Raw genomic sequence first — 27,876 nt, forward strand, 5'->3', positions numbered from 1 at the left:
CAATAGAAATACACATCACAATTGAAACACACATTAGAAATACACAGCAAACAGTACAGATACACAATAAATACATAGCAAACAGTCGAAATACACTGTAGAAAAACATACCACAATAGAAATACACAGTAGAAATACACCGCACACAGTACAAATACACTAGAAATACATAGCACACAGTCGAAATGCACACTAGAAATACAGAGCAGACAAGAGAAATACACAGAAGAAATACAGAGCCAACAATAGAAATACACAGTAGAAATACACATCACAATAGAAATACAGAGCCAACAATAGAAATACACAGTAGAAATAAACAGCACACAGTGCAAATACACTAGAAATACATAGCACACAATCGAAATACACAGTAGAAATACACCTCACAATGGAAATACACGTCACAGTAGAAATACATTGTAGAAATACACATTACACAGTAGAAATACACACTAGTTGTGTATAGCACACAGCAGAAAAACACAGTAGAAATACACAGTAGAAATACACAGTGGAAATATATAGTAGAAATACACATCACAATAGAAATACACAGTCAAAATACACAGCACACAGTACAAATACACTAGAAATACATAGCACACAGTCGAAATACACAGTAGAAATATACATCGCAGTAGAAATACACATCACAATAGAAATACACAGGAGAAATATACAGTAGAAAACACATCACAGTAGAAATGGACATCACAATAGAAATACACATCACAATAGAAACACACATTAGAAATACACGGCACACAGTACAGATACACAATAAATACATAGCAAACAGTTGAAATACACTATAGAAAAACACATCACAATAGAAATACACAGTAGAACTACACTGCACACAGTACAAATACACTAGAAATACATAGCACACAGTCGAAATGCACAGTAGAAATACAGAGCAGACAAGAGAAATACACAGTAGAAATACAGAGCCAACAATAGAAATACACAGTAGAAATACACATCACAATAGAAATACAGAGCAAACAATAGAAATACGCAGTAGAAATACACACCACAATAGAAATACACAGTAGAAATACTCATCACAATAGAAATACACAGTAGAAATAAACAGCACACAGTGCAAATACACTAGAAATACATAGCACACAATCGAAATACACAGTAGAAATACATTGTAGAAATACACGTCACAGTAGAAATACATTGTAGAAATACACATTACACAGTAGAAATACACACTAGCTGTGCATAGCACACAGCAGAAAAACACAGTAGAAATACACAGTAGAAATATATAGTAGAAATACACATCACAATAGAAATACACAGTCAAAATACACAGCACACAGTACAAATACACTAGAAATACATAGCACACAGTCGAAATACACAGTAGAAATATACAGTAGAAATACACATCACAATAGAAATACACATCACAATAGAAACACACATTAGAAATACACGGCACACAGTACAGATACACAATAAATACATAGCAAACTGTTGAAATACACTATAGAAAAACACATTACAATAGAAATACACAGTAGAAATACACTGCACACAGTACAAATACACTAGAAATACATAGCACACAGTCGAAATGCACTGTAGAAATACAGAGCAGACAAGAGAAATACACAGTAGAAATACAGAGCCAACAATAGAAATAAACAGTAGAAATACACATCACAATAGAAATACAGAGCAAACAATGGAAATATGCAGTAGAAATACACATCACAATAGAAATACAGAGTAGAAATACACAGCACACAGTACAAATACACTAGAAATACATAGCACACAGTCGAAAAACACAGTATAAATACACATCACAGTAGAAATACACATCACAGTAGAAATAGACATCACAATAGAAATACACATCACAATAGAAACACATTAGAAATACACGGCACACAATACAGATACACAAGAAATACATAGCAAACAGTCGAAATACACAGTAGAAAAACACATCACAATAGAAATACACAGCAGAAATACACCGCACACAGTACAAATACACTAGAAATACATAGCACACAGTTGAAATACACAGTAGAAATACAGAGCCAACAATAGAAATACACAGTAGAAATACACCGCACACAGTACTAAATACACTAGAAATACATAGCACACAGTTGAAATACACAGTAGAAATACAGAGCAGACAAGAGAAATACACAGTAGAAATACAGAGCCAACAATAGAAATACACAGTAGAAATACACATCACAATAGAAATACACAGTTGAAATAAACAGCACACAGTGCAAATACACTAGAAATACATAGCACACAGTCGAAATACACAGTAGAAATATACATCACAATGGAAATACACATCACAGTAGAAATACATTGTAGAAATACACATTACACAGTAGAAATACACAATAGCTGTGCATAGCACACAGCAGAAAAACACAGTAGAAATACACAGTAGAAATAAACATCACACAGTGGAAATATATAGTAGAAATACACAGCACACAGTCGAAATACACAGTAGAAATACACAGTAGCAATACAGAGCACAAAGTAGAAATACACAGAAATACAGAGCACAAAGTAGAAATACACATAACACAGTAGAAATACACACAACACAGTGGAAATACACAGTAGAAAACCCAGCACACAGTAGAAAAAGAAAGTAAATTCAAAGCATACAATAGAAATACACAGTAGAAATACACATCACAGTAGATATACACAAAAGAAATACTGCACAGTGCAAAAAGACGCTTCTCTCACTCTGAAACGCTCTAAATTGACATGAGTAAGTTTCCACCATAAATGAATTAAAGGACAGGTGAAACCATCCTTGCCTTAAAATAGATCCAAATTTAGCATGTCCAGGCTAGGAAACTTGTTTGAAAAACCTTTTTTCATTGAAATACAACATAGTCTACTTCACAGTTCAAAAACACACGTCTCTCGCTCTGAAATGCTCAAAGTTGACAGAAGTGAGTTTTCACCATAATTGCCATGATATTTATCCAAATTCAACTATTCCTGACAAAGAAAAATCCTTGAAAACGGTCCCTGTATGGTCCATGTCAGGCCCGTGCAGAGACCTTTGGAGGGGCAGATGCTCAAGAAAAAAAAAGGCATAAAAACCATATATATATACATATATATATATATATATATATATATCAGTAATCATCATGATGATGAGAAAAGAAAAGACATTAACTTACAGTAAGGTACTACCTATGCTGAGGATGAATTTACTTGCTGAGGGTGAGCAAGGTGAGCTATAGGCCTACATCAGCCATAATGCTGCGCCGTGTCTACCGTTTTAAGAGTTGTCTGCGGTAAAAAAGCTGGCCCCAACCGACTTTTAGCTTTATCACATCAGCTATGGAGGACTAAACATCACTTAAGTATAAATAAATAAATAAATAAATGCATGAATAAATGTATACATAAATGTTGAAATAAATAAATAAATAAATGCAGGAATAAATAAATAAATAAATGCATAAATGCATAAAATAAATGAATAAATAAATAAATGCTGAAATAAATGTATCAATAAATAAATAAATAAAAGAATACATAAATAAATGCTTTATATTTATTTCTACATTTCTGTTCACCTACATTTATTTATTTCTGTGTCCATATGTTAATGAGGTAGGAGGTCCTAACCTCAGTCAGCAGAATGATTGGTTACAGGAGTGTGCTCGATGCGGGTCGACTACTTCTGCCTTACTAGCGGCGCTGATGTTGTTGGCTACCAGCCCGCCCGCTCAGCTAACCCTTAGCTGCAGTTCTGATTTAGTTATGGCAGTTTTTGTACGAGCAATTGCGAATGAATTGCGATCATTAGCGAACGATTTAGAGAACCATGCAACCAACGACTATGTTCAGTTTCGTCTGGATAGATTGATGGATGACTTGGCTCAGCTCAACGCCGGTATGGATGTGCAAACTGAGCTAGCAGTGTTAGACAGTCTGGAAGAAGTCGCCCGCCAACTTCACATCCTGTCAGAGACAGAAGAAGGGACCCTTGGACGTCCGTCGTACAATATACCCCCCACTTTAATCGAAGCACACCTTCTCTGGGGGCACACCGCTAAGGAAATAGCACAGGTGTTCGGAGTGTGCGAGAGAACAATTCGTCGGAGGATGGCACAGTACGGAATAAGGTACTCCGCTAACGCTACATTGTCTGTTTGTCTGGTTTCCCGTTTATCTTCTTTTAAAGGTGGCAATATACGTGTGCAAATTCACAGAGATATTTAACTAGGTAGTGTTTATTGATGCAGGGTTCCCACGGTCATGGAAAACCTGGAAAAGTCATGGAATTTTAAAAACTAATTTTCCAGGCCTGGAAAAGTCATGGAATTAGTAAAATTCCTTGAAGTTTTGGAAAAGTTATGGAATTTTGTTGTGTGAAATTAAATTAATTGTTACAGTGGATAACTTCCCATGTAATGTAACATTACGGCAGGAACGGTAGGATTTGCCATTAGCGGTTTGTAACAATAGTATATCTCTGCAGACCCAGAGGCTGCAGATTCCCACAAGAGAGTTAAATGTGGCATATATGTTGATCTTGCCAATTCTGTCTACGTAGCATGTAACATCGGTAGGCCAATCTATATCAGTGTAGCAACATATCGATGCAATACGTCTGCCATCAACGTTACATTAATTCTGTCAATAGGGCATAACTCCGTCCATGTAGCTTAGCGCCGTCAGTTCATAGAAAAACATTAAGCTTGTTGATTGGACAGTTGAAGCCTGAAGCCTGAATTTCAGTCAAAAGATTTTTTCTTTGCTTTAATCCATGCTTTTCATACTTAATTGACCTTTGAATAGTGTAACAGTAGTTCAGTACAAACATCTGAATTTAATATGGAAAATGTATTTCATGACACAAGAAGCTTATGTGTCTGATTGTACTGTAAACCTGAAGATCTTTTGAAGCGATGAGGCTATGTGTTTTAACTATGCAAGCAATCTCAGCGCACATGTGGAGGGCAGGAGTAGTTACTTGAAACCATATCAACATAAACATAATTAGCCTCTGCTTTTTATATTTTATGTACAATATTTATCATGTTAAATGTCAAAAAGTATTTTAAGTGAATACGAACATAACCAACTATTAGAGATTGAAAAAGGTTTACTGTTTAGTTTTCATACAATAATTAACAGTTGGAGTAAAGTATACTATACAGTTCTGTTCGTGTACTTATATAGGTTGTGAATGGTCGTGGAAATGTTATTATGGGTCCTTGAAAAGTCGTCCATGAAAATGTGTGGGAACCCTGTATAGTGCTTTTCCAGTCCTCTTGGACAGCTCAAAGTGCTTTACAACACATGCCACATTCACACACACATTCATACAATGATGCCAGAGGCTGCTATGCAAGGCACCAGCTGCTCATCAGGAGCAATTTGGGGTTTAGTATCTTGCTCAAGGATACTTCGACATGTAACTCAGGGGAGCTGGGATTTGAACCAGTGACCTTCCGATCACTAGATGACTCGCTCTACCTCCTGAGCTACAGCCGCCCCTACAGGCATCAAAAATAGCTTGACAATAGTCGGAAAATAGCCGATCTACAAGTTTACAACGCGTTGGTCACTATCAAAGCATAATGGGCTTCTAGAACACCTCAGCAGTACCACAGGCTGATCAGTTCCGTACCACACCGCACTGATGCAGTAATTTGTTCTAAAACAGGCCTCAACAAAGTATTGAGTGCAAAAATGAACATATTTATCAGAAGGTTGACACTTTTGTATTTTAACCCATTTGGACCTGATTCTATGAGGTTGACTCTAAAGAAGTCTTCTAAATCTACAAAGCATTTGCGGCCCACCTATCTGACCACCTAACCTGGCCTGACCTAACCTGGCTGCCTATCGGCCAGATAGGATGGTCAGATAGGTGGGCCGCACGCATTTTCAGAGCATGTTTATTATAATGATAAATCATCAATCGATTTGTGGCTTCTTAGGTCAGTTCAGGTCTGAATCCTTTTTTAAATTGTTTTCTGTAATGTGAGCTATATGCCATAACCATCCAGACTTAAACAAAAAAGGTTTGGAATATTTCGTGATGTGCAATGAAAGGTAGACTATTAAAGTTAAACTTTTTGAATTAGAGATGCACTGAATCTTTTCCAAATTGTAAACCTAACTAGACTTTATCATAAAACAATCATTTCTCTAGTGAGGACCAGGAAAAAGGTCCTCACAATGCCTATTTTTTAATTCTACTATACAAGTTGGTAGACATTTGTTCCTTACTCACTCACACTCTCTCACTTGCTCTCTTGCATTCTTTCTTTGTTTCTTTTTTAGCCTGGAACAAACATGGTGGAGTACCTCCATGAGGCCAAGGCATCCAGACCATACCCCTACATCCTAACACTGGGAAATGACAATCATAATGCATCTCAGGCCTTTGTCATTGTTGCTGGACAGGCTTTGGAATACGACGCACTGCTTCAGGCCATCGATGTCAGCTTCAAGGCATTCTTTATCTTCGATATTAAATACCCGAAGCAGTGTGAACATGTGTGGGAATTCATACAGAACGTAGTCTATGAAATGCCAGGAGGGGAGTCCAAACTAGTAAAGTTTCTTGAAACTAGAATACTTGCTTGCAAGTAGAGCTAATGGCGTCAAGGACAGTTTTTTTCTAGCTTTTATTTGAAGAATGTACTATAGGCCTGTTGACTGTTAGTCAATGTGAGAACAATTTAACTATTGTGGATATTTTCTATTAAAACATTTTTTCAAAGATTCCAATATTGTTTTAAGTGTTTCAGGCCATCGATGTCAGCTTCAAGGCATTTTTTTTCTTCGATATTAAATACCTGAAGCAGTGTGAACATGTGTGGAATTCAAACAGAGCGTAGTCTATGAAATTCCAGGAGGGGAGTCCAAACTAGTAAAGTTTCTTGAAACTAGAATACTTGCATGCAAGTAGAGCTAATGGCATCAAGGGCAGCTTTTTTCTAGCTTTTACTTGAAAAATGTACTATAGACATGTTGACTGTTGACTGTCAATGTGAGAACAATTTAACTATTGTGGATATTTTCTATTAATACATTTTTTCAAAGATTCCAATATTGTTTTAAGTGTTTATTGCATAATATAAGCTTTGCATGACCAAATCTAGCATGTATTTTGTTATAGGTTTGGAGTTTAGCAGTTTTATAGCTATGGGTAGTCTATCGCAATTTATTTTCTTATAGATTGTACTGTAATGTGTTAGAATTAATCTGGCATATTGGTTAATTTGACCCAGCATTTGGATAGATTACTGAACAAATGTGTAGTTGAATGAACCCAGAATTGTAGTTAATTTGACCCAGCATTTGGGTAGAGTATATGACACATATATGTAGTTGAAACAACCCAGAATTGTAATTAATTTGACCCAGCATTTGGGTAGAGTATATACAAATATGTGTGGTTGAATTTACCCAGATTTGCAGTTAATTTGACCCAGCATTTGGGTAGAATATTTAACTCATCTGTTGGGTTAAAATGGACCAACCCATCTTGCAGGGTCAAATTAACTACTGCTGGGCTGGTGCAATATTGACTCAGCGGTTGGGTTATAAAACAACCCAAATTGGGTTATTTTTAACCCATCATTTTTCTGTTTTGTGCTAACAGCATGCAGACCGCAGGATGGAAATGACAGGACTTCATACATCCTGAAAGGGTTTATTTCTCCATAACAACAGACTAACTCTACATTACCCGCTCATTATACGGCATAGGAGTGAAATAATTAATTTGAAACATAATGTTCATCAAAATACAACTTTTATCGATTTATAAATTGCACCATTTAACGTTAGTGCACCTGCAAGTCCAGTCTCTTCTCTGCTGTTTTGCTGAGCCTCCTCTCGGTCGTGTGCATTTGCTTTTAACGAAGCCTTTGAATATCAATCAGTGGATCGATTGATTAACATGTTACGATGTGTGTATTTGTCTTTTGTCATAACCAAGAGATTACAGGTTTATGGGGGCGCGTTTGTGTCGCGGACTCTGTGCCACCGAGAGGAGAGCTGTGACACCGGGTCAGAGGCTCTGATTGCAGGTTTGGTTTTCAGCCACAGTGTGGAAGGAGCCTCCACTCTCCTTGCAACAAGGTTATAAGTCATTTATCAAACAACAATGCACGATGTGTTTGTTTCTGTTTTGACAAAGGTACTTCCTACAGATGCTCGTTCACATGACTGCGTTTCACCAATCAAATTTAGCCGCTAGCGACGTTGGACTCCGTTTCACCACTCAGACAGAGTACTACAAGAGCATTCATTTTTTATACATAGCCTGTCACGTCTTTCAACAGTCAGCCTAAATAAAAACAGATACCGATAGCCTATGAAACTTAGGATAAATAAATGTTATTCATTCAACTTACCTCCTCCTGGACTTTGATGCCCATCCACCAAAACACCGTTGTGTTTGGTAGCGGGGTCCGTTAGCGGCTCCACTGCCACTAGGCCTACTTGAACCAGCCCGAAAGGCTCCACTGCTGCTACTAGATCCTGGCCGAAAAAGACGCTTTAATTCCTCGTCGACGGCTGGTGGTTGGGATGTTGCTGATGAAACTCTCTGTGTCTCCGACATTGTTGTTAGCAGTTGTCTGTCATTTAATATGTTATTTAGGAGGTCAACTGCTTGCTTGAGACCATGGTTGAGACCATGGTTGAGACCCTCTCTGTCGGTCATTTGCTTTCACCTGAATCCTCATCACACCACTATACTCATACACACACACACTACTATACTGTCTTACACACACTATTATAGTCATACACACACACTATTATACTCATACGCACACTATTATAGTCATACGCACACACTATTATACTCTTACACACACTACTATACTCATATGCACACACTAGTATACTCATACACAGTATAGTGGTGTGTGTGCTTGAGTATACTAGTGTGTGTAAGAGAGTATACTAGTGTGTGCGTATGAGTATACTGGTGTGTGTAAGAGAGTATAGTGGTGTGTGCGCGTGTGTATGAGTATAGTGGTGTGTGTGAGAGCAAATATAAATAATTTCCTAAACGGCCTCTCATATATTTCTACTGTGATCTATATCTCTACTGTGTATTTCTACTGTGATGTGTATTTCTAGTGTATTTCGACTGTGTGCTATGTATTTCTAGTGTATTTGTACTGTGTGCTGTGTATTTTGATCGTGTATTTCTATTGTGATGTGTATTTCTACTGTGATTTGTATTTCTACTGTGTATTTCTATTGTGATGTGTATTTCTATTGTGTATTTCTATTGTGATGTGTCTTTGTGCGCATGCGCCGCAGTGTATGCAGCTTTAACTTTGTGTTCAACTTTCTCCTTTTTTCTTTATCTTACTTGTTCTGTTGAACAATGGGGGAATAAGATGGACGAACTTTCAGCGCTAACCCGGAATCATCAGGAATACCGGGAATGTAGTCTGATGATTTTCTCGGAGTCATTGCTATACACGGATGTTCATGACCACAATGTTTCCATGGAGGGTTTCCACACTGTCTGGGCTGACAGGGACTGCACTATGAGCGGTAAGCGCAAAGGATGGGGGCTTGCTGTTTATGTGAACAACAGGTGGTGCAATCCTGGTCACATCACTATCAAAGACCCCATCTGCAGCCCGGATATTGAACTGCTAGCTGTGGGTCTCCGTCCTTACTATGTAGGCTACCCGGTGAATTCTCACATGCTATTGTCGTGGCTTCAGACCCCCCCCAACTTCTTGAGCACCTCACACCCATCCCCCACTCCTCACACCTCCTCTGGCTCCCATGCTACCTGGCCTCCTCTCATTATGGACTCCAACTCTCCCCCTCCTCGACCTGCACTGTTTACACCGCTTCATGTCAGGAGACAGCTGAGCAAACTCCCCACCGGTAAGGCTGCAGGCCCTGACGGTGTCAGCCCACGGGTTCTCAGAGCCTGCACCGAACAGCTCTGTGGAGTGCTTTATCGTGTCTTCAACATGAGCCTTAGCCTCTAGAAGGTCCCTGTGATATGGAAGACGTCCTGCCTCGTTCCAGTGCCAAAGACGCCGCAGCCCAGTGGTTTCTCAGACTACTGACCGGTGGTACTGACGTCACATATCATGAAGACCCTTGAGAGACTCGTCCTGGAGCAGCTCAGGCCTATGGTCAGGCCGCACCTGGATCCCCTCCAGTTCGCCTACCAGCCCCGGATTGGAGTCGAGGATGCCATTATCTTCCTGCTGAACCGTGTCTACGCCCACCTGGACAAGCCGGGGAGCACTGTGAGGGTCACGTTCTTTGACTTCTCCAGTGCTTTCAATACCATCAGGCCTGCTCTACTGGGTGACAAGCTGACGGCGATGCTGGTGGATCCCCCCCGTGTCCTGGATTGTGGATTACCTCACTGGCCGACCACAGTACGTGCGCTTGCGGCACTGTGTGTCAGATGCTGTGGTCACCAACACCGGGGCCCCACAAGGGACTGTCCTCTCTCCTTTCCTCTTCACCCTTTACACCACGGACTTCAGCTACCAGACAGAGTCGTGCCATCTTCAGAAGTTTTCTGATGACTCTGCTGTTGTTGGATGTACCAGCAAGGCTGAATACAGGACTGTGGTGGACAACTTTGTCACATGGTGTGAGCTGAACCACCTGCAGCTCAACACAACAAAGACTAAAGAGCTGGTGGTGGATCTGAGGAGAACCAGGAAACCAGTGACCCCAGTTTCCATCCTGGGGCTTATGCCACATTATTGTGGACATTGTTGAACACTACAAATATCTGGGGGTGTTCATAGACAATAAACTGGACTGGACTAAGAACACTGATGCCCTTTTCAAGAAGGGACAGAGCCGCCTATATTTTCTGAGGAGGCTCGCTCCTTTAACATCTGCCGGACTATGCTGAGGATGTTCTATGAGTCTGTGGTGGCCAGTGCTATTCTGTTTGCTGTTGTGTGCTGGGGCAGCAGGCTGAGAATAGCAGACGCCAACAGACTCAACAAGCTGATCAGGAAGGCCAGTGATGTTGTGGGAGCATCTTCAGCGAGAGACTAATTGCTCCAAAGTGCACCACTGAGCGCCGCAGGAAGTCATTCCTACCTGTGGCCATTAAACCTTACAACTCCTCCCTCTGATCGGACTCAAATGGCTATGTATATATATATATATATATACATATTTATATATGTATATATATGTGTATCTATGTATATTTCACATATGCCATATTTTTTATTGCACTGTATATATGTACATATTGGAGTGGTCATTGTACACTTGAGATTGAGATTGTCTACTATATTTTTCTATTTTATTTTATTTTATTTGTTGTCTACTTTACTATTGCATTTATATCTATCTCTTGTTCCATTCATGCTGTATTTTATCTCTGCTTTGCATGGAGCATCTGGAACTACAACAATTTCCCCCCAGGGATTAATAAAGTATTCTGATTCTGATTTCTACTGTGATTTGTATTTCTACTGTGTATTTCTATCGTCTGCTCTTTATTTCTACTGTGTATTTTGACTGTGTGCTATGTGTTTCTTTTGTTTTTGCACTGTGTGCTGTGTATTTCTACTGTGATGTGTATTTGAACTGTGATGTGTATTTCTACTGTGTATTTCTATTGTGATGTGTATTGCTACTGTGTATTTATCTTGTCTGCTCTGTATTTCTACTGTGTACTTCGACTGTGTGCTATGTATTTCTAGTGTATTTGTACTGTGTGCTGTGTATTTCTACTGTGTATATCTACTGTGATGTGTATTTCTATTGTGATGTGTATTTCTACTGTGTATTTCTATTGTCTGCTCTGTATTTCTAAAGTGGATTTTGACTTTGTGCTGTGTATTTCTACTGTGTATTTCTACTGTGATCTATATCTACTGTGTATTTCTACTGTGATGTGTATTTCTAGTGTATTTCTACTGTGTGCTCTGTATTTCTACTGTGTATTTCGACTGTGTGCTATGTATTTCTAGTGTATTTGCACTGTGTGCTGTGTATTTCTACTGTGTATTTCTACTGTGATGTGTATTTCCATTGTGATGTGTATTTCTACTGTGTATTTCGAATTTGTGCTATGTATTTCTAGTGTATTTGCGCTGTGTGTTGTGTATTTCTACTGTTTATTTCTATTGTCTGCTCTGTATTTATACTGTGAAGTGTATTTCCACTGTGTATTTCTATTGTCTGCTCTGCATTTCTAAAGTGTATTTTGACTCTGTGTATTTCTACTGTGTATTTCTATTGTGATGTGTATTTCTACTGTGTATTTATATTGTTGGCTCTGTATTTCTACTGTATATTCCTATTGTTGGCTCTGTATTTCTACTGTGTATTTCTATTGTCATGTGTATTTCTACTGTGTATTTCTATTGTTGGCTCTGTATTTCTACTGTGTATTTCTCTTTCCTTCTCTGTATTTCTACTGTGTATTTCGACTGTGTATTTCTACTGTGTATTTCTACTGTGTATTTCGATTGTGATGTGTATTTCTACTCTGTATTTCGACTGTGTGCTATGTATTTCTAGTGTATTTGTACTGTGTGTTGTGTATTTCTACTGTGTATTTCTTTGTGATGTTTATTTCTATTGTGAAGTGTATTTCTACTGTGTATTTCTATTGTGATGTGTATTTCTACTGTGATTTGTATTTCTACTGTGTATTCCTATTGTGATGTGTATTTCTACTGAGATGTGTATTTCTACTGTGTGTTTCTATTGTCTGCTCTTTATTTCTACTGTGCACAATAGACATACACAGTAGAAATACACATCACAGTAGAAATACACAGTAGATATACACAGCACACAGTACAAATACACTAGAAATACATAGCACACAGTCGAAATACACAGTAGAAATACAGAGCCAACAATATAAATGCACAGTAGAAATACACAGCACAGAGTCAAAATACACTTTAGAAATACAGAGCAGACAACAGATATACACAGTGGAAATACACATCACAGTATAAATACAGAGCAGACAATAGAAATACACAGTAGAAATACACAGCATACAGTACAAATACACTAGAAATACATAGCACACAGTCGAAATACACAGTAGAAATACACATCACAGTAGAAATCCATTGTTGAAATACACAGTAGAAATAAACATCACACAGTGGAAATATACAGTAGAAATACACATCACAATAGAAATACACAGTAGAAATACATAGCACACAGTCGAAATACACAGTAGAAATACACATCACAGTAGAAATACACATCACAATAGAAATACACATCACAATAGAAACACACATTAGAAATACACGGCAAACAGTACAGATACACAAAAAATACATAGCAAAGAGTCGAAATACACTGTAAAAAAACACATCACAATAGAAATACACAGTAGTAATACACATCACAATAGAAATACACAATAGAAATACACATCACAATAGAAATACAGAGCCAACAATAGAAATACACAGTAGAAATACACATCACAATAGAAATACACAGTAGAAATAAACAGCACAATGGAAATACACATCACAGTAGAAATACATTGTAGAAATACACATTACACAGTAGAAATACACACTAGCTGTGCATAGCACACAGTGGAAATATACAGTAGAAATACACATCACAATAGAAATACACAGTCAAAATACACAGCACACAGTACAAATACACTAGAAATACATAGCACACAGTAGAAATACACATCACAGTAGAAATACACATCACAATAGAAATACACAGTATAAATATACAGTAGAAATACACATCACAATAGAAATACACATCACAATAGAAATACACATCACAATAGAAACACACATTAGAAATACACGGCAAACAGTACAGGTACACAATAAATACATAGCAAACAGTCGAAATACACTGTAGAAAAACACATCACAATAGAAATACACAGTAGAAATACACTGCACACAGTACAAATACACTAGAAATACATAGCACACAGTCGAAATGCACAGTAGAAATACAGAGCAGACAAGAGAAATACACAGTAGAAATACAGAGCCAACAATAGAACTACACAGTAGAAATACACATCACAATAGAAATACAGAGCCAACAATAGAAATACGCAGTAGAAATACACATCACAATAGAAATACACAGTAGAAATAAATAGCACACAGTGCAAATACACTAGAAATACATAGCACACAGTTGAAATACACAGTAGAAATACACATCACAATGGAAATACACATCACAGTAGAAATACATTGTAGAAATACACAATAGCTGTGCATAGCACACAGCAGAAAAAAACAGTAGAAATACACAGTAGGAATAAACATCACACAGTGGAAATATACAGTAGAAATACATATCACAATAGAAATACACAGTAGAAATACACAGCACACAGTACAAATACACTAGAAACACATAGCACACAGTCGAAATACACAGTATAAATACACATCACAGTAGTAATACACATAACAATAGAAATACACAGTAGAAATACACAGTAGAAATATACAGTAGAAATACACATCACAGTAGAAATAGACATCACAATAGAAATACACATCACAATAGAAACACACATTAGAAATACACGGCACACAATACAGATACACAAGAAATACATAGCAAACAGTCGAAATACACAGTAGAAAAACACATCACAATAGAAATACACAGCAGAAATACACCGCACACAGTACAAGTACACTAGAAATACATAGCACACAGTCGAAATACACAGTAGAAATACAGAGCAGACAAGAGAAATACACAGTAGAAATACAGAGCCAACAATAGAAATACACAGTAGAAATACACATCACAATAGAAATACACAGTAGAAATAAACAGCACACAGTGCAAATACACTAGAAATACATAGCACACAGTCGAAATACACAGTAGAAATACACATCAAAATGGAAATACACATCACAGTAGAAATACATTGTAGAAATACACATTACACAGTAGAAATACACAATAGCTGTGCATAGCACACAGCAGAAAAACACAGTAGAAATACACAGTGGAAATAAACATCACACAGTGGAAATATACAGTAGAAATACACAGCACACAGTCGAAATACACAGTAGAAATACACAGTAGCAATACAGAGCACAAAGTAGAAATACACAGAAATACAGAGCACAAAGTAGAAATACACATAAAACAGTAGAAATACACACAACACAGTGGAAATACACAGTAGAAAACCCAGCACACAGTAGAAAAAGATAGTAAATTCAAAGCATACAATAGAAATACACAGTAGAAATACACATCACAGTAGATATACACAAAAGAAATACTGCACAGTGCAAAAAGACGCTTCTCTCACTCTGAAACGCTCTGAATTGACATGAGTAAGTTTCTACCATAAATGAATTAAAGGACAGGTGATACCATCCTTGCCTTAAAATAGATCCAAATTTAGCATGTCCAGGCTAGGAAACTTGTTTGAAAAACCTTTTTTCATTGAAATACAACATAGTCTACTTCACAGTTCAAAAACACACGTCTCTCGCTCTGAAATGCTCAAAGTTGACAGAAGTGAGTTTTCACCATAATTGCCATGATATTTATCCAAATTCAACTATTCCTGACAAAGAAAAATCCTTGAAAACGGTCCCTGTATGGTCCATGTCAGGCCCGTGCAGAGACCTTTGGAGGGGCAGATGCTCAAGAAAAAAAAAGGCATAAAAACTATATATATATATATATATATATATATATATAGCAGTAATCATCATGATGATGAGAAAAGAAAAGACATTAACTTACAGTAAGGTACTACCTATGCTGAGGATGAATTTACTTGCTGAGGGAGCTACTCTATCAGGTGAGCTATAGGCCTACATCAGCCATAATGCTGCGCCGTGTCTACCGTTTTAAGAGTTGTCTGCGGTAAAAAAGCTGGCCCCAACCGACTTTTAGCTTTATCACATCAGCTATGGAGGACTAAACATGACTTAAGTATAAATAAATAAATAAATAAATGCATGAAGAAATGTATACATAAATGTTGAAATAAATAAATAAATACATAAATAAATAAATGCAGGAATAAATAAATACATGCATAAATAAATAAATAAATGAATAAATAAATAAATGCTGAAATAAATGTATCAATAAATAAATAAATAAATAAATAATAGAATAAATAAATAAATGCTTTATATTTATTTCTACATTTCTGTACACCTACATTTATTTATTTCTGTATTTCTGTGTCCATATGTTAATGAGGTAGGAGGTCCTAACCTCAGTCAGCAGCATGATTGGTTACAGGAGTGTGCTCGATGCGGGTCGACTACTTCTGCCTTACTAGCGGCGCTGATGTTGTTGGCTACCAGCCCGCCCGCTCAGCTAACCCTTAGCTGCAGTTCTGATTTAGTTATGGCAGTTTTTGTACGAGCAATTGCGAATGAATTGCGATCATTAGCGAACCATGCAACCAACGACTATGTTCAGTTTCGTCTGGATAGATTGATGGATGACTTGGCTCAGCTCAACGCCGGTATGGATGTGCAAACTGAGCTAGCAGTGTTAGACGGTCTGGAAGAAGTCGCCCGCCAACTTTACATCCTGTCAGAGACAGAAGAAGGGACCCTTGGACGTCCGTCGTACAATATACCCCCCACTTTAATCGAAGCACACCTTCTCTGGGGGCACACCGCTAAGGAAAAAGCACAGGTGTTCGGAGTGTGCGAGAGAACAATTCGTCGGAGGATGGCACAGTACGGAATAAGGTACTCCGGATTGTCTTTTTGTCTGGTTTCCCGTTTAGCTTCTTTTAAAGGTGGCAATATACGTGTGCAAATTCACAGAGATATTTAACTAGCTAGTGTTTATTGATGGTAAAGTTGCTCACCTTATCTCCAAATACCACTGGGAAATATACTGTGTTTATCTTATATAGTCTAACATTAGGTGCCAGTTGAGCATAAAATGTGTTAGTCTAAGCTTTTAGTATAAATTGTTCATGATATTGTAGCGTCCCTAAATGAGAAGCTACGACACGTTCAGATGGGTTTTCTTTTCCTTTATTTATCACTTGAACACAGGCTACTGTGGGCCGTAGCCAACGCCAAAACAATAAAACTCGCTGCCTCAAAAGTGCACACACACGCTAACATCGCTCCTTCCTGCATTCACCCGCAGACCTCTCAAACAACCCTGACCGCTCTCACTCTCAGCCAATCACAGACAAGCTATCTCACACACTCCCTGTCATAGGTAGCTGAAAATGACTGACAGGCTTCACAGTTTCTAAACGTGGAACACGTTCACTGACATTAAGGAAAACTCAGTAACTGCCTCAACAAACCTTGGTTTAACACACAGTATCACACAGTGACCTACACATCACTTTATCAACCCAGTCCGTTACAGTATTATAGAACATTTATCCCTTCAATAATGTCTCCTTGCACTGCTCTGTAATCTGAGTTTAAGTTAACTAAAAATTAACTAACGTTACTGATATTAACTTACATTAATATGCACTGGGAGTAGGTCTAACAATACTTGATGATATTGGCCTATATGCTTTGGTTTTCAATGACAGATGGACTGGTGACTAACATGCTTATATTACTGACAAACTTGGTGTAGGAGCCAAAATGGGTTTGGCCTGTATTATTAATTGTTTATCCTGCACATGCTCTTTGGTTACTATTATTTCCGGCAATTAACACCTGGGTGTAGATTCACGGCATTTTACCTGTTTCAGTTGCACGGCGGTTCTGGTTAGACAAAGAGGGTGAGTGGGGCTCGATATTTTCTGTTGACCGTTTCGTTTTATTTCCATAACGTATCGTTTTGTTTCCATATACTTATATCATTTTTTGTGTCAATAAACACTTTAAAAAAGTCACTTTGAGTCAAGAATGGATTTATTCGAGCGTGTCGCAGACAAGACCCCACTGAGTCTCTTAGCGGCCTTTTAAATTGGACAATTAGTCGCTACACTTAGTTTATCATATGTACTCCTTACAGGTAGTGGATTTGTGCTGCTGCATTTGTTGATACTGTACATGGGTGCCATTAATTAACATCTTCAGTTTGTCGGATAATCTGTAACCCTATTTCTGGAGGAAAAGTGAACAGAGTCAGATGTGACATTTCAGCACAATTGCATTAGTTTGATACATGATAGTGTTGCATTTATAAACTCATACAATATGAAAGATTTTAACTTAAATTATAAATAAAATTAATAAACTGATAGGTATTTAGGTTATTTCTACAGGACACAGCAGCTGAGTTTAGACTAAACAGGAATGAGGTTTGTTTTAGGTGACATCGATTTAAAATAATCTAAACCTTTCACTGCAGCTAACGACAGAGCAACAGACTCCTTGTGATCATTGTTTTGTTTGTACTGTGAGATAGGTGACATTACTTTTTTGCCTCTTGTGACTTTTTTCTTTCATTTCATTTCATTTTTGATGATCAGAGTCCACAATCTATTAACTCCAATAGAGGACAACAGTCTGGATGAAACTGTGACCCAAATTCTGCAGCAGCATCCCATGTCTGGATACAAAATGATGGTTGGGCACCTGAATGCACAAGGCATACGCATACAAAGTAAGGAATTGTATTTATTACCCATTCATTTGTTCGGGGGTTATTTTATGTTGGGATTTGGCCTACTTGCTGATTTACTCACAATGTGAGGAAACTGCTTTATTTAGTGCTAGTCTGGATTTGTGAATTCACTGCCAGATTGGGGAATGCTTTTTTTTTTTTCAGTACACCATATCTGTTCATTGTTTTGCCTATTATAGGACAGCGTGTCCAGGAATCCATGCGGCGAGTGGATCCTGGTGGAGTTTTGATGCGCACCCTTCAGCTGAACCCAAGAAGGCATAGGAAGTATTCTGTTAGAGCAACGAACAGTTTATGGCACATCGATGGAAATCACAAACTGATAAGGTATCAAAAAAACATTCCATCTCAAAAAAAAACATCTCAAGCATCCACTTTATTGTAGATTGTACTAATGTAAGATACTTACTACCCAGTTTAGTGTATATCCAGAGCAGTTACAAAAGCCCATCTATCTATTTTAATTAACCTACCAGTGTCACTGAAAGCCAGACTAGGATTTATCAATGGTGGATGGATCAAATTATTTAATTCATCAATGTTCTTGTGCATGCAAATCAGTTTTACTGACTTCTGCCAGCACCAAAATTAAGAGTTACGCTGGTTGTTTCTTTTAACTTTTCACAGTACTCCATTGTAGATTGTACAATGTAGAAATTGTAATCTGACAGGGGCTAAAATGGCTACGACTCCCACACTGTGCACCCAGTATTGATGTCAATATTCCCAAATTAAAGTTGCACTCAACAGTTTAACCTCAGCCATTGTCTTCTTTGAAATCTAATATGATGGAGTACAGTGCTAAAAACAGAAAATGTCAGTGACCAAAGACTAAAAGCTCTACAACATGCAGCTGGCCTCAAAGGCTATTTTTAATCTAAATACTCACCAGAACCTTGTATAAATTCACTTTGCCATGTGTGGGTGTAAATTTTGTGAGCTGGAAATAAATACAAAGAAATGTTGACCTAGAAGTATATCAGGATTTTTATTTATGCTTGTGTGTTAAAGATTTCAGATAGAGAAGTTCTGTTCAAATAGGCTTATACAGTATGCTCTGTGTAAATCTGGCCTAAACTTGCACATAAAGAGATGCATGATACAGGTAGTGGTATTGATCTTAGTCTGTTCTCATACGTATCTATTTCAGATGGCATATTGTTGTGCATGGTGGTATTGACGGCTTTAGTCGTTTGATTGTATACTTGAGTGCCGCCACCAACAATCGTGCAGCAACGGTCCAATAAAGCTTTCTGGAAGCTGTCGGTGTCTATGGTGTGCCATCACATGTGAGGTCAGATAAAGGCGGGGAAAATGTTGATGTTGCACGCTACATGGTGATTAATAGAGGACTGAACAGGAATTCACACATTGCTGGCAGGAGTGTCCATAACCAAAGGTAACATAATCTTCCATTCAAACATTTATCAAAATAATACTTTGTAAAAGATGGCCATATAAACTGACTTAACCTGTCTCCTCAAGTCTATCTTAATACAATCAAGCTTTCTGGCAGCAGATTATGAGCTTTTCAACATTAACGTTAGTGTAAATATTGAAAGAGTTGTTCTCCTATTGTCTCTCTGTAATCTATACTGACCAGGAGAAGATTACTATTCTAGTGTGATTCCAATGTAAGTGATGACAAATCTACAGTCCTCATTCTGTAGTTCAGCTGAACTTCATTCTGAAGCTAATATGAGGCTTCAGCAGTCACAGAACAAGGCGACCCATCACTTACAATAGAATGGTTAGCATTAGATTTTCCACAGCCAGTATAGATGGACAGAGGAACAACTACAGCGACCAAAAACTCTTTCATCATACATGTGGGCATGTGAGCATTGTTTGAAGACAAACTTAAAAAAAAAATCAACTTGTCCTTTTAAGAGATTAAAATTAAACTTTGTCATTAACTGTTATTTAGACTGAATATTGAATACATCACTTATTACCTATTTAATTCAGTTCTAATTTACTGTGCTTATCATTGATGGGAGTGTTGTCATACACCAACAGTAGGTAAAAGTATTGGGTAAAGGTATTTTCCTGTATGTTGTGTCTTTGTTCATTGTAGGTAGAATAAACAGTTTTTCCTTTATACCCATCAGAATTGAAAGGCTCTGGAGAGACGTTTATGTGGGAGTTCTTGATCTCTTCTACACCATCTTTACCAACCTTGAGAGAGAAAGCCTTCTCAATCCTGACAATGAAATGCATCTCTATGCTCTGCACTGGTGCTTCGTGCCCCACATACAGAAGCACCTTCAGTTTTTCCAGCGTGGCTGGAACTGCCACAGACTACGCACTGAGGGCAACCACTCACCGCTGCAACTGTGGACTCGCCATGAGCATGAGGCGCAGCAGGGCCCCATACAGGTTTGAATTTATTCAGTAATTCTGTTTTACTTTAACTTTTAATTTCCTACATGGAATATTGTCAACATTATCTCCACTTTATGTCCATTATAAAGTGCATGTATCAGTAGCAAAATGTAACTAATCGTGGCTTGTTGTTCAGGAACTAAATGTGATGGATTTATATTGCCTATCATTGGCACTTTCAACACAATAAGGTATTGCTACAATGTTGTGGTCAAACAAGGAGCAGTGATTTAGAGAGAAAATAATACATATTAGCTCTCAAAATTAATGTATTGGCTCTTGGAAATCGTAGTCAAGCTCTTTCTGATGCCATAGCTGTTTTTGGGGCATATACAGAATCCCAGATGATAAACAAGTGATATTTTAAACTAGGTTCTGTAAAATGAATGAATATGGCTTACAGTCCTGTAGACATATTTACAATAAAAATCTTTAAGACTTTGATTTTGATTGACCCTTAACCTCAGCTCTTGCAATTGCAGGTTGACATGGAGTTTGGAGTTGACTGGACTGGACCGAGTGGTCACCGTCAGCCTGGTGTTGTGGTCCCTGAAGTTCAGCTGCAGCGCTCACTGACTGACCAGGAAGTTGCACCCTGATGTCCCTCTGTCCAATGTGATGGATGCGTATGTACAAAGTGTGAGCTTATTGTCAGAAATGCTCCAGTAAATCCATATTGCTCAAGTTCTGATAAAGAAGCCGGTATTGTGGTTTAGCAGTTCTGATATTTGTGTTGAATCGCATTCTTATTTGCCAAAAACATCTTTGTTTCAAGTGTCTAAAATGATTTTTTTTTTTTTTAAGTAAAAAGAATGGTAATGACAGCATTTTTATTTTATACCAGATGTCAAAACTTACATTGTACAATATGACTGCAAACAAACACTTTTTGCAATAAGCAATTTTTTTTAACCATTAAGTTTAAAGGAATAGTTCACCCTTAAAACGAAATTCAGTCATTATCGACTCACCCACATGCTGATTACAAATCCGGTGTAGTTTTTTATTCCTCAAAGTCCAGTTGGAGCACGGCGCTGGTGCCCTCCGGCAGTAAACATGGATGTAACGGCTGCAAAAGGCGCCCGAGAGAAAAGGTCCATAAAACTACACAACAACGTCGTACACGTTAGTACACTTTTATAGCCTAAGCCGTCGTTTCGAGTAAACTCTGGATGTCGCCACTTCAGGACACTTGGATTGCAGCGGACGAGCAGTATGGAGGAATATTACAACGTTTTTGTGTAGTTTTATGGACCTTTTCTCTCGGGCGCCTTTTGCAGCCGTTACATCCATGTTTACTGCTGGAGGGTACCAGCGCCGTGCTCCAACTGGACTTTGAGGAATAAAAAACTACACCGGATTTGTAATCAGCATGTGGATGAGTCGATAATGACTGAATTTCGATTTAGAGTGAACTATTCCTTTAAACATTGAAAACCATTATGGTTATGTAACAGAGCCTTGTACGACAAACTGTCCTGTAGTTATCAAAATAACTTGTTTTTAAGTATTCATTTCACATGTGATTGGACACTAACAGTCTCTGAATCAGAAGGCTCAAGAAACTGCAACATGTATCCTGTTTCAGAACAATACCACAAATAAAGAACAGCAACAACTCAATTTGTCTCTGTAACTGTCTCCTGAGCTTTAAAACAATTATTAACAGTGAGATTAAACCTAAAAGACAATGGTATAGACATGAAACAAATAACAAATATGCTTCACCACATCACAAGCATGCAGACCTTTTTACTGCACCAGTGTCACACACACTGGCAGAACTAGGCACTAGTTGCTATCACTCTTTCAAATGCTTTTATGCTGCAATCCAAATTTTGTTGCTGGCCAAGCAAGACAACAAATGTACACTAAGGTATACAGTGATATATTGATGTGTCCTTAGACCATTCCAAACCCAGTGTCAGTGCTACAAATAGCAGCAAGAATGTCTCTTTCAAAGTTAGAGTACTCTTTGTAATGTCCTGGAAGTTCAAGCAGGTGGAAGCAGGTAGAAGAACTGGGAAAGTTGCTCTCCACCACGTTAACATCCAAGTGTCGGGGCAGCACATTCCACCCTATCCAGAACTGCAGGATGTTTCCCAAGGACGCTTGGGATGCTACCAAAATAGAGAAGAAAGTCAACATTTATTTTATTGCCTGAAATGATTTTGTATCATCAATCATAAATGAAGTTGAAAAAATAACGTAATTTTACTTAATTTGTGCTTTGGGTTATTCATGTAGCTGATAATCCACGGGTAATAAAAAAGTGGAGGAAGCAAAGACTTGTGTTTTTGACCAACATTCATTCATTTGCACCCAATACGGACTTTCAGTTAAATAACCTGAGGAACTGTTAAAAGTACATATTTACCGTTCTCAATAAATGTGCGAAGGAATCCTGTGATCCTACATGTATCCTCCAAAGAGACATCACTGTCTTCATCCTCATCCTGTGTTGGCCAGTTTATCTTTTCCAAGACTATCTGACAGATAATTTTTTTCAAATCAGTTAACACTTCCCAACAGCCCAGAGAATATAAAGCGCAATAAACCAAAGAACAGAAGATATGAGAAATTGTCAATCCTAATAATCCAAATTGTAATGTGGTCAGGGCATGGTTGTAGTCAGTTTTAAGAACCATAGCAGAGTACTTTCCAGTCCTGTTGAGCATTTTCTAAATCATCCATCAGTTTTTTGATTGGTTTCCTTCTTTTAAGGCAGCAATTAGTATCAGTTCATGTCATTTGAAAATCAACTTGCAAGGACTTAAGGACAACCATGTTTTTGCAGTAGCTAATCACTCGTGCAGTGATATGATGTAGGATTAACTTTAAAAAAGAAAAAGTGATCAAATGCTGACTGGTTATTTGCAAAAGGTTTCCATCTCTCCAGGTTAATGTTTGTTTTGGAAAATAAACATAATTTCTGGGAAGGTAATTCTTATGAGTTAGGAGGAGTGTTTTTTACTTGGCAGCATGAGTCACTTACCCTTGGTGTGCACTGTAAATCAGATGCTCTTGGAAAGAGAAGGGGAATTGTGTCTTTCCTCTAAGTTAGCAAAGGCCAGATCAGTGTCTCTTTTAAACCCCTTCGTAACTGTTTGACTTGTCTGGAGGTTCTTCCAAGTACCTGCAAAATATTTGCATCAAAATAGAAAAGCCAAGCAGCATTACAAATCTTCTACAGATAGCCATATTAGTATTAATAACCTCATCAACATCCATCTGTGAAAAGCAGCCATCTCCAGTTCTCAGATGTGACTAGAGGCAAATCCCAGGACAGTGCCAACTCATTGATGATGGACTTTTCTTCTGATGATAATTCTGCTGTACCCTCAAGCTAAAAATGACAATTAGAATTAATTATAATTAAAAGTTTTGACTTCATTACTAGCATAAGTATTCATATATGATACAACAAACAGGGATAGGACAAGTTATTGATAATTAGCAATCATGCAGTTGACACCACCAACTGGTCTGGTACAGGGGGTTGCTGCATAGACTGTAAAAGTCAGGCCAAAACAAGTGGTACAGTATAGTACATAAGCCCCACCCCCTCCATGTTAGCAGATGGGACATGGACCAAACCAAAAAATCAAAGTACATGTCAAAAAAAGATGCCAAAGATGGTTTCTGTCATTTTTAGGTATTATTTTATCACACTGATGTTTGTTCAAGTGTTCATTTTTCTGATAAGTTTGTTTTTTATTAGTTATTTTATGCTATAAAAACAGACTGAAATGTCATGATTGACAGCTGTGATTGACTCACTACTGCACAGACTCTGGCTCCAAATTGACAAGATGGCGGCGCTCATATCTGTAATATTTAGGCTTCACTTTTTACAGTGGGAGTATCTATAAAGTTGATCAAGTTGAATTATCAGTATTTAAATTGAATGAATTAATTACAAAAATATATTTATTTTTTTTCCCTGACATCATCTATTATTTTTGTAGCACACTTGAATGATCCACAGTGTGTTTGGAGTTGTATGTTTTTTTTTTATTTCCTCCTGCAAACATAAACGTGATGCAGCATTGTAAATCATGCACTGCTCTCTGAGCTTCATCTGAACAACACAATGCATGTATTGACCTGCCCTGACAAAGAGCGACCCTAAACCACAAACTCCCTCTTGTGGTGAAACTCTGGAATTACAATGCCTTACTCTTGTCCTTTGAGCCACAACTATTACCAAACAGTCCATGTCAAAACAAATAAACAAATATATAGGGGGTGTCCTTTTAAGCCACTGTCCCACATTTCTATCGTCCTAGCCCCAATTTGTATCAATAAAATCATACTTGAAAAATCGTACCAACTTGATTTTCTCACGAATATCAAGGTCAGCACAGTCCTTAATATCGATTGTGGCTTCTTCTGGGGATCCACCAAAGAGCACATGCAGGATAGCTGGGCTCAGTCCACCAAAGCATGGCCCATCATGTAGAAATGAATGACCGATCATTCGACCAGCAACAACAAAGAAGTCACTCTCCAAAAGCAGATGGGAAGTGGAGGGAATCCGATGATCTTGTTCCCCTCAAAAAGAAGAGTTCCCCCTGGCACTTGAATACAAAGAGAAAAGCAAAGCATATAGACAGTAATGTAAAGGACATAGATATTTAACTATCATACAGAATTAGTTAAGGAAATATCAATCAGCCACTGAATATTCTGGTTGATCCCGTAGAAACCTAAAGGTTCACAGCAGCGACATTCACATTTACGAAAAAGGTTAGTATTCTCTGGGTATACGTAAAGGTCTGGGAAGACAGATCTGTTTTCAGTCTGGAACTGGTACCAACCAAACACCAAAGTGAATATTTACTTACCAAAATGTATCTCAAACCCATACTGAACATTTTTGACATGATGGTTGCAAAGAAATGGCGAGTCACACCATCACCAATTGCTGGATCTCCTGAAAAAGCAGAACACACGGTACAGACATCAGTTAAATGAAAACTGTAAAAAAAATAAATATTTTTTATCTTTAGTTTTGTATGTGTAAGCAATTTACCCTTAAGTGTGCATGTCAAGGGGCAAGCCCACTCAACATAAGCCATCTTATAAAAAGAAAGGAGTGCCCTTTCCCTGTCCACTGCACTGTCTCGAAGATCCATGGTAAGACTTAAAAATTTTCCAGTTGCGTGCTGACTTAAAATGGCTTCTTTGAATCTCTTTGCTGACTCTGTAGGATTTGGTGCAATTTGCCAATCTAAAAGTAGTCGTTCAAATGCTCAAATTAATACTGGATCAATTAATATACAGAGTGCAACAAGTTATTGAAATAAATTATGTAATATTTAATAACGTAACAAACCAGGGAAGCCTCTCTCTTCAGTGGGATCTAGATCAACCATCTCAGGAGCAGGCACACAACCCTGAGGTGGCACCGAGTAGTTTGAGTTGTTGGCCCTTGATGTCTCCCTCACCTGTGGTCTCGTCAACATGCTGACAAATCTACCTTCACTTCAGGAGGAGTTGGCACTTTCTGTGGAAACCTCAACCTCTACCTCACCACTGCTCTGTGATGGTCTTGAGTAAAAAGAGGTAATTTTTGTTAGTTTGGCTAGTATATTTTATATTGCATAACACACTCACAAAAACACTGCAATCTAGTAAAACTAAAGTTTAAAAGTAGAAAAGGATGGCCATATATATATAATCAATCAAACTCAAGACTTTCCCTCAAGACCAATATCCAGGATCTATATCCTCCACATTTGGATGCACAACAATGTATGAACAATATGGCTTTTCAGAGGGATTGTTGGCATCAAAATAACTAATATTTGGGCCCACAATAATGAAACATTAGATGTGCGGATCTGTCATGTCTGCCCTGCACTTAGACATGTATAGTTACAATTGTTTAACACACACACACACACACACACACACACACACACACACACTCACTCAAAATGCTTTACACCTTATGGCTGACTACACATGCAGCATGATTTACAAATGTGATATTTTAGTTCTGTAGAGCATACCTCATGCATTCATCACTATGAGCTTTTATGCGTGAAAAAGGGAACTCCTCTCCACACCCGACACATTTCTGAGGTGGTCCAATTAGCTCATTACTGCAGTCTGGTCGACTGTCCTATAAACAAGATCATTTTAAAAATCATCAAAAGCAATAACTATGTGACTGTCATTCACAGTCTGCATTTTTAAAATGGGAACACCAGTCAAAAAGTGAGGAACTTACAGGGTCCAGATTCAGGTTCCTTTGGAGTGGTCGTATGAAAAGAGTGGCATGACCAATCTGGGTTTGGGGATCTTTCAGGTGTCTTACATGATAACCCTCATTGGGACAGGGGATGAGGATCAGGTGGCGACTGCGTGTTGTTCCAGAGATTTTGAGCAACTCAAATCCACCCCCTAGTTTTGGATAGGCTTTATACAGAAATTCTTTAAATTCGTTTGCATCTGTATGGCTACCTGAAAAGAGAAGATAATAATAAAATAACAGGTCTAGAAATTACTTATTTTTTTTAAAAAACCTTTAGCATTTGGAGCATTATTAAGACAAGTTTTTGACAAGCATGTCATGGCTGATACCAACGGATTCCTTAGATTTTCTAATTTCATGACATAACAATATCCTCATGCTAGCTTTAAAATTGAGCCCTCTACAGCCTCTGAAAGACAAAGTGCCGGACGAGGAAGAGGCAGGCAATCTCAATTCGAATTAATTCAGTTTGAATCCCAAATTCATATAGGCTACACTACCCAGCAAACATTTTTCTCGACCTGCGTCTAGATGAAGACGTCCAGTCAACGTCGCGTCACGTCGTGACTTTAATTCGACTGTTTTTCAACATCAAAAAATAA

General features: G+C 37.9%; 1 protein-coding gene and 1 long non-coding RNA gene across 3 annotated transcripts; both read left to right on the plus strand.

Moving 5' to 3' along the window:
- Positions 1-16,362: 16,362 nt before the first annotated feature.
- On the plus strand, positions 16,363-18,914 carry LOC311258755. Its single transcript, XR_014622772.1, has 3 exons — positions 16,363-16,763; positions 18,473-18,606; positions 18,807-18,914. It is a non-coding gene; the product is annotated as an uncharacterized lncRNA (long non-coding RNA).
- Positions 18,913-22,373, plus strand: LOC311258754 (uncharacterized protein). Of its 2 annotated transcripts, XM_084355314.1 has the most exons (4): positions 18,913-18,954; positions 19,778-20,026; positions 20,739-21,006; positions 21,495-22,373. In XM_084355314.1, exons 2-4 carry the CDS (start codon positions 19,962-19,964, stop codon positions 21,609-21,611), a joined length of 450 nt encoding a protein of 149 aa, XP_084211440.1. In that variant the 5' UTR covers positions 18,913-18,954; positions 19,778-19,961; the 3' UTR covers positions 21,612-22,373. The 2 variants fall into 2 exon arrangements, 1 of the variants encoding a protein (XP_084211440.1); XR_014622771.1 differs by lacking the exon at positions 19,778-20,026.
- The last annotated feature ends 5,503 nt before the right edge of the window (positions 22,374-27,876 follow it).

Source organism: Pagrus pagrus (assembly GCF_965226575.1).
Source record: "Pagrus pagrus genome assembly, chromosome: 6".
NCBI classification, from domain to species: Eukaryota; Metazoa; Chordata; class Actinopteri; order Spariformes; family Sparidae; genus Pagrus; species Pagrus pagrus.

Excerpts from the sequence above, each read along its gene's own strand:
- LOC311258754 (XM_084355314.1), top strand. The coding sequence starts at position 19,962 with ATGGTGATTAATAGAGGACTGAACAGGAATTCACACATTGCTGGCAGG. Across the intron at positions 20,027-20,738 it reads AGGAGTGTCCATAACCAAAG|AATTGAAAGGCTCTGGAGAG; the intron begins GTAACATAATCT and ends TATACCCATCAG. Across the intron at positions 21,007-21,494 it reads CGCAGCAGGGCCCCATACAG|GTTGACATGGAGTTTGGAGT; the intron begins GTTTGAATTTAT and ends TTGCAATTGCAG.